Below are 7,573 nucleotides of genomic sequence, written 5' to 3'. Positions count from 1 at the left end.
CCAGGCCAATTTGTCTAGGGAGCCTGATTGTGTTTTGCCATTTTGGGGCACGGAGCAGGGGTCACTGGGAGTGTGTGTGTGTGTGGGTGGGAGGTATTTGTGAATTTCCTGCATTGTGCAGGGGGTTTGACTAGAGGACCCTACAGATCCCTTTCAACCCTATGATACTATGAATCTAAACCCCGCCCTCCCCAAGCTCCACCCTCTAAATCTCCAGAAATTTCTCAGCATGGACCTGGCAACATTAAAGCAGATCAACAAAAATTCCGGGAGATCTCCAGGACCCACATGGAGGTTGGCAACCTCTTGCCCAGCCAGACACAATCTGGAACTACAACTCCCAGGAGCGCTGGCGGCGGCAGGGGCAGGGCCGCGGCAAGGGCGGGCGCCGGGTTGGGCGGGGCGGGGCCGCGGCCCGGCAGGCCCCGCCCCTGCCGCGCGTGATTGGCTGCGGGCGGTTGTCGGTGGTGACGGCGGGACGCGCCGCCAGTGGCCGGGAGGAGGCGGTGGCGGCGGCGGCGGCTGAGGCGGAGCGGGAGCCGCAGCGCTGCCGGGGCCATGGGCTGCCGGGCGGGGGCCGCCGCCGCCCCTCGCCGCGCCCGGTGACGAGCCCGCCGGCCCCGGGAGAAGATGGCGGAGAGGTAGGAGCCCCCCCCCGCGCCCCCTCCAAGCACCTGCGGCAGGCCCCGCCCCCTGCGCCATAGGGGCATCCCTCCCCCCACCAGCACCCCCAGTTCGCCCCCCTGGAAATGGAGCCCCGGTGCTTTTACGTCTGTTTCTTAACCTCCACCCCAATTTTCCTGCAAACCCCCCCCCCCCAGCCTGCTTCTTGCATCCTTCCTCTGCCTCTTTTAAAAAAACCTGCACCATTAGGCCGCCCCCCCCGGGGAAATCCTGCACCCGGATCCACTTAAGTGCAAATTTGCATGAACCCCCCCCCCCCAACTGGAAGGAACGTGCTCCCCGCTCTGGAAGGGGTCCAGTGGGTTCCTTCAGCACCCCTCGAGGGTGTCCCCATCTTCCCCCTCCACGAGTCTCTCTCCTGCGAGATTGACCCCCCCCCCCGCAGCCCCTGCTGAACCTGCCCTGCTTCCTTTGGGTGGATCGGGCCCCTGCCCCCCTGGGCGATCCCCGGGGCCAGCAGGAAGCTCCCCACCCCGGCCACTACCCCCTTTGCATTTGGGTCTTTACTTCTCTATGCTTTCAAGCTCTTGCCCTCCCCTGCACGCCTCCTCCCTCCCTTCCCCCTTTTGCCTCCCAGCCGGAGCCCTCCTTGGACCCCCTGCTGTGCCCCCCCAGTCTTCTCCCTCCTCTCCCGGTTTCGTCCCTGTGCAACTGGATTGCTCCGCTCGCCAGCATGCCCTGCAACTCCCTAGAAGCTGTAACTGTCCCCTCCCCAGATCCCCTCTTTTCTGTTTCCTTGCTAGGGGGGAGGCTCACATCCTTGGCACCCTTAACGCATGCTTCGCCGCTCCACCCTGCTCTGCCCCCCCCATTGCTCTTCTCATCTCTCTGCCAGCTCCCCCCCCTCCCTTGGAGCTCCTTCTGTCCCCTCTGGCAAGATCGTGGCTTTGCCACCCCTTTCAGCCCCCCCCCCCCGCCCCGGCACCTGCTCCCGCCCATCCTTCTGCAGGCAGGTGGCTTTCTCCCCCCCCCCCGCCCAACCCTCTGCCTTGCTGCATTGCCTTGCCTGCTGCCGGGCTTTGAGTTCTGGGGGGGTGGTCGTGGGAGAGCGGAAAAGACCCTCTTCCCCCCTTTTGGATGTTTCCACCCATGTCGTGTGGCTGGTTTGGGGCACCCTTCTTCCTCCCAATCCAGATCTGTGCATGTGAAAAAAAAAACCTGCGTTCAGGGCAGGTCCTGGAAATGTTGTTGCTGGTGCTTGCCTGCCATGGGTGGGGGGCACATCAGAGTGGGGGCTGTGCAGAGAGAAGGGGGCCTTGATTCCCGTCTTTGGGGATGGGCTCCTGAGTTGGCTGAGAGACCCTTGAACCGGAGCGAGGGGCGTGTGTGAGGCTAGGAACTGGCGTGGCCTGCCGTGGCAAGAGGCTGGGAGGTGGATCGGGCCCCCTCAGTCATCAGTTTCCCTTCCATGGCCGTTCTGTGCCTTCTCTTTTGGTGGGCGAGCGGGTGGGAGAACTGCAGTGGGTTTTTTTTCTTTGAGATGGGTTGCGGGTGCACGCCTGAGGGCTGGGATCCGAGCATCCACGTGCGGTTGCTGCTGTGGCTTATGCGCCTTGTATTGGGCCAGAGGCACGGATGCTTGCAATGTGCTGTGGGGGCCTGCTGGTGCAGTGGGAGGGGCGGGGGGGGTCGAGGGTGAAGGCTGGTATTTGGGTGGAGTGTGTGTATATGGGGGGGGGATGCAGAGGTTTGCACAGAATGGCGCGGTGCTCGGAGCATCCAGGGTTGAGGGCTGGTATGCAGGTGAAGGCTGGGGAAGCTGTGTTTCTCCCGGGCCGGCTTCCATTTGCTTTCCCTGGAGAGCTCTCCTGACTCTCGCTTCCCCTTTATTCTTTTTTGCTTCTGAGCTTCTGCAAGATGAGGAATTATCACGGCTCATTCCTCCTCAGATGTGTGCAACACCGTTTGAATTAATCCTCTCTTGATGACCTTGGCTGACAGTCTTGCCCCCCCCCCCTTCCTGGCAAAGGACCGGAGTGGCTCTTTCAAAGGGGCAGGGCAATGCCCTTCGTTGTGATCCGGGCTGCATGCAGGTAGCAGGTGACTTAAATAGAGGGTGTGTGTGTGTGTGGCTGTGCTTGTGCCCCAGCCAATGGAAGCTGAGATGTAAGGCTGGGGCTTGGCCCGTCCATGCCGTGGGGCTCGCCAGGTGGAGTCTCGCTCCCATATCGTTGGCTTAGACATTAGATGCTGCGTGTACCTCGAGCGACTGCCTTGAATACCGATAAGTGTCGTACCAAAAGCCGCCTTCCTTTGCATCTGCTAATTGCTCCAAAAAGGTTGTGGGGGTGGAGGAAACGGACACCCCTGCATTTCAAATAATGGAGCTTAAATTTAGACAGAGCGAGCTGATTTTTGTTATTACGGAGGAGGGACGATCACAGCGCATCACTCGGTTATTTATTCCCGTAGCCTTGGTTGAGAACACTGCCCCCTGCTTCAGAGAAACTGGATTGGATTTTGGGGGGGGGGGGAGGAATAAGAATTTTTGTTCTGTACTCATCCTTTGCTTACCAAACGCGTCAGTCCAGAAGGAAGGATTACCTGCAACTTTTATCTTGTGAGTTGCGTGTGGGTGGCTGCTTTTGGCATAGCTGACCAGGCTACATCTAATCCTGACTCCTGAATGGCCGGTTTCTGTGATGGACGTAACCAGTCTCTGTTTTTGAAAACCCTTTTTGGAAAGCATTTCCCCCCCCTTTATCCTGAAAACATGGCTTGGCTCGCTTGCTGGAGCTGTCCAGACTTGTTTACCCTCAGCTGCGCTCTGCATATTCAATCCAGAAGCGTCTGGGATATAGGAAAACGCTTTCCAAATCCCAAACCTCGGGTAATCAGCACCTTTCATTCCATTTATCTTTGAATATTCTTGTTAGAATTACTCTTCTCCCTGTCCTTTGATGAATGGGCTGTGCCTTGGTTCCTCTTTCGTGTGGAATCTCAAGTGTGAATTTTTGGGGGAGCTTTTGATCTCCCCTCTCTTGCCCTCCCTTCTTCCTCCTTTGTCAGTTTTCACTCCAGGATTTGGGTTCAGGTCTCCGGAAACTCTTTCTGCGATGAGAGAAGCTGCTTTGCAAAGCAGAAAAACACAGAGCAGCGATGGAATGTTTTCTCTTAAGGAGACCCATAGATTTCTAGTTATGTTTTCATGCAGAGTATCTGCCAAGATGTTTTATAGGGATCCTCCCCATAGATAGATCAGTTTGTGGGTTGCCTGTCACCTGGATTATAATAATTTATTTATTGTCCGCCTTTCTCACTGAGGCTCAAGGCGGATTACATTGTGTAAAGCAATACAGACAGCAAGACGAGACATCTGATAAGCAATGTAATAGGACTAGGGTTACAGCAGTCTGAAACAAAGCATAAACTATTAGACATGATTTGTTACGCAGTGCAGATCCTGTGAGAAAGAAAAGTAACACTTGAAGCTGCATATTAAAAAAAATGGAATCGAGGGAAGCAGACGAGACTCCTTTTAACAAGCAGCTTCAAGAGTGGACGAGGAGCGAAGATTCGAATTCAATTCAAACCAGAGACTTTCTTCCTGGGAATAATGGAGAGTCAGTTAGAAAAGTCTTGGAACTGTATTTTTATATATGATCACGGCAGCAAGACTGCTGTATGTGCAAAACAGTAAAACTCCAATATTGCCCGCGATGGAGGAATGGTTGATAAAGGTCTTAGAATTTGCATCGATGGCAAAACTTGCTTCGTTGATTAGAGAGAAGACAATATCTACATTAGAGAGACGACAATATCTACATTTCTGGTTGAAATGGAAATGACTTGTAGACTTCTAACATGAAATAGAAAATAATGATTTGATGGTATGTGGAATTACAGATTAAGGAATACGGACTTTAGAAAAAAAAGAGGGCTTTTATTCTTAACATAGAGTAAGTGAAAATTTGGAAAATGATACATATTTGTTGTGGAGAAAATCGGAACACTGCTTGTAGTTTATTTAGTCCTGCCTTTATTTTTCCCCCTCTTTGTCTTCTTTTCCCTCTCATTATTCTCCTTTTCCTTTTTTCCCTTTTAGTTTGGTTTGTTTGTAAAGTGATTTTGTTTTTTATTTTTTATGTACTGATTATCGTTCATTCTTTAAATGAATACAATATTATAAAAAGGGGAAGAAAACAAAAGGAGGGGAAAATTCTTTCAGGAAGCATTTTAGGGACTTTCTACCACAGCACTGGTATTGCATCTTCAGGGCTCTAGCAGAAGTCTTGGCCGGCCCTGAGGTCCCTGTGGCCTTTCTAGTTTTACCTGGCACCATGTGCATGAAAAGTCAGGATCCCATTTGTTTGCTTGTGGTCAGCGTTCTTGGGGGGCGGGGTAGCTGCACATACTTTGAATTACTCATGGCTGCCAGGTAGTTAATGCCGGCTGGCAATTAGCTGTAGTTTCCCCCAATGTTTCTCTTGTTAGGAGAGAGAGAGGCATGGAGAGCAGTTCAGATGCCAAAAAGCTCAGCCGATTAGCTATTTTTTAAAAAAATACAGCGAGAGATGGACAGTTAGCCGTATGTAGAGCTTTAATGCTTTCGTTCTTGCTGTTTGAATCAAGTGCGTTCTTAAAATATATTCCTATGTTTGGTCTGACATTTTGTAGGCGTTTCTGGCATTCAGGGTATGGTTTTCATCTGCATATTCAAGAAATGCAGAAAAATCAAGTGTTTGTCTCTTGGACTCTTTACGACTGCAGTTTTGTTCCTGCAACTCAAGATGGTGTCTCTGAAGACTTCTGAAGTCCAAGAGTGCAGTAGCACCTTTAATACTAACCAACTTTATTGTAGCATAAGCTTTCGAGAACCACAGCTCTCTTCGTCAGATGCATCTGACGAAGAGAGCTGTGGTTCTCGAAAGCTTATGCTACAGATGCATCTGATGAAGAGAGCTGTGGTTCTCGAAAGCTTATGCTACAGATGCATCTGATGAAGAGAGCTGTGGTTCTCGAAAGCTTATGCTACAATAAAGTTGGTTAGTCTTAAAAGTGCTTACTAGACTTTACTATTGTGCAACTACAGATGAACACAGCTAACTCTTCTGGTTGTGTAGTCCAGTTCAGCTTAAGCCAGAGTATATGTTAGTCTTTAAGGCCACTGCAGGCCACTCGGTAATACTCAGCGGCCTACCCCTTTGGAGTGGCTGGCTGTCGGTTTCCTTGAAGGTGGCGCCTAATTTTGGATAGGAGCACAGGCACCTCTGCCGCTGCCTATTTTTGCTGGATGCAGGACTGGAAGCAGTACCTTCTGGTCGGAATGAAGCAGTCAGTGCTGGATTCTACAAAATCTGAACAGTCGGGTCTAACCACTGTGTTTAAAGAGGAGCGCACTCATTGTGGAAGCGGCCAGCTGTTACTGCGCTGTGCAGTTTTGGAAGTTGTTGTTTGAGTAGGGTTGCCAGCTCCAAGTTGGGAAATTCCTGGAGATCTGGGGGGGTGAAACCTGGAGAAAGTGGAGTTTGGGGAGGGAAAGGACCTTGGCATGGCATAATTCCATACAGTCCACCTCCCAAAGTAGCCATTTTCTCCAGGTGAACTGATCTCTGTGGCCTGGAGACCAGTTGTAATTCCGGGAGATCTCCAGCCACTACCTGGAGGCTGGCAACCCTATGTATGAGGCAGCCTCGCCAACGTTCCTTCTCTTCTCTTAATGCCTGCAGAGAAGGGAACGTCGGCGGGTCTATCAGCGCATCTGTCAAAGTTGTGCTTCCTCTTTAGATTTCAAAGGAGGCTGATAGTTAGAAGAATTAAAGGCTGGTAGCTCATTGCAGACGAACCTTTTTTGGGAAGGGTCTTCCATTTTATTTACGTAGATAGCCTCGGGTGCTTTCTACCGCTTCGGCTCCTAAGCTGAGAATGGTGCGGTCTGATCCTGTTTGGCATGAGTTCGTGTAACTCTTGCGCGCTCCTGGAATCCATTACCGCATTCCGTCCTGGTCTCGTTCCCGTTGGAAAACACCAGTTGGTCCAAGCTGCGGCCTAGCATGCAGCAAGGTGGGAACTCCTAAAATATTTTCGGCCGAACTCCTGAAGTATTTTTCCCCATGCACAATTCAAGGTGATGGTTTCCACCTTGGAATACCTGCATGGCCTCGGTCCAGAATACAGGAGGCAGTGCCTGCTCCCTTGCGTATCTTCCCATTCCACGTTCTGTGGATCAAGTCCTGTGAGTTCTCTCACATCAGGAAGTCAGGTTGTTGTCTGCTGGGGGCCCCAGTGTTATGGAATTCCCTCCCCTTGAAAGCCCACGAGGTCGTACCTCTTCTGTCTTTTAAATCATCATTTAGCAGTTTCGGCTAGCTTTTTCATGCCCTTTCAGCACTTCTGATGGCTGTCAAGGTCTCTGATGGCTTTTGATGCTAATATTTTTATGAGATTTCAATTAAAGAAGGTCTCGATTTTCGTTGCTGGTTGTATATGAGGGTTATTTTGGCAGCCTCTTACTGAGTTTGATTGTTGTTTGTATAATGTTGTGCCTTTATGGGTTTTAATACGCAAGCCATATAAAATGTTTCAAAATGAACGTGTACAGTGCAAATTGAGGCGGAACTCTCCTCTGCAAGGCTGCCCTGTACATTCAGGCGTATCTTTCTTTATCTCACCCTTCCACCAGGCAACCGAGGGCAGCTGATGTCCGTGGTTTGCTCTTCCCCCATTTTATGCTTCCTGCAGCCATGCGAGGTGCAGATACAAAGCTGCCTTATACTGAATTGGACCTTTGGTCCATCAAAGTCTGTATTGTCTACTCAGGCTAGCAGTGGCTCTCCAGCATCTCAGGCAGAGGGTCTTTTCCTTCAGCTCCTGCCAGATCCTTTTCGGTCCCGGCACCAACCTGTCGGAACTCTCCGCTGAAACGAGGGCCCAGCAGGATTTACTATCG

At 51.4% G+C, this 7,573-nt stretch overlaps 1 protein-coding gene across 1 annotated transcript in view; it reads left to right on the top strand.

The window, feature by feature from the left end:
- The first annotated feature begins 538 nt into the window (after positions 1 to 538).
- Positions 539 to 7,573, top strand: part of ARHGAP39 (Rho GTPase activating protein 39) — a 225,971-nt gene continuing 218,936 nt past the window's right edge. The window contains exon 1 of the mRNA XM_054985596.1: positions 539 to 641. Coding sequence (XP_054841571.1) covers positions 631 to 641 — 11 coding nt within the window. The 5' untranslated portion in view covers positions 539 to 630. The remainder of the gene's footprint in view (positions 642 to 7,573) is intronic.

The sequence above is a fragment of the Eublepharis macularius genome, chromosome 7 (assembly GCF_028583425.1).
Source record: "Eublepharis macularius isolate TG4126 chromosome 7, MPM_Emac_v1.0, whole genome shotgun sequence".
Lineage (NCBI taxonomy): Eukaryota > Metazoa > Chordata > Lepidosauria > Squamata > Eublepharidae > Eublepharis > Eublepharis macularius.
This window is presented reverse-complemented; position numbering and strand designations above follow the sequence as displayed.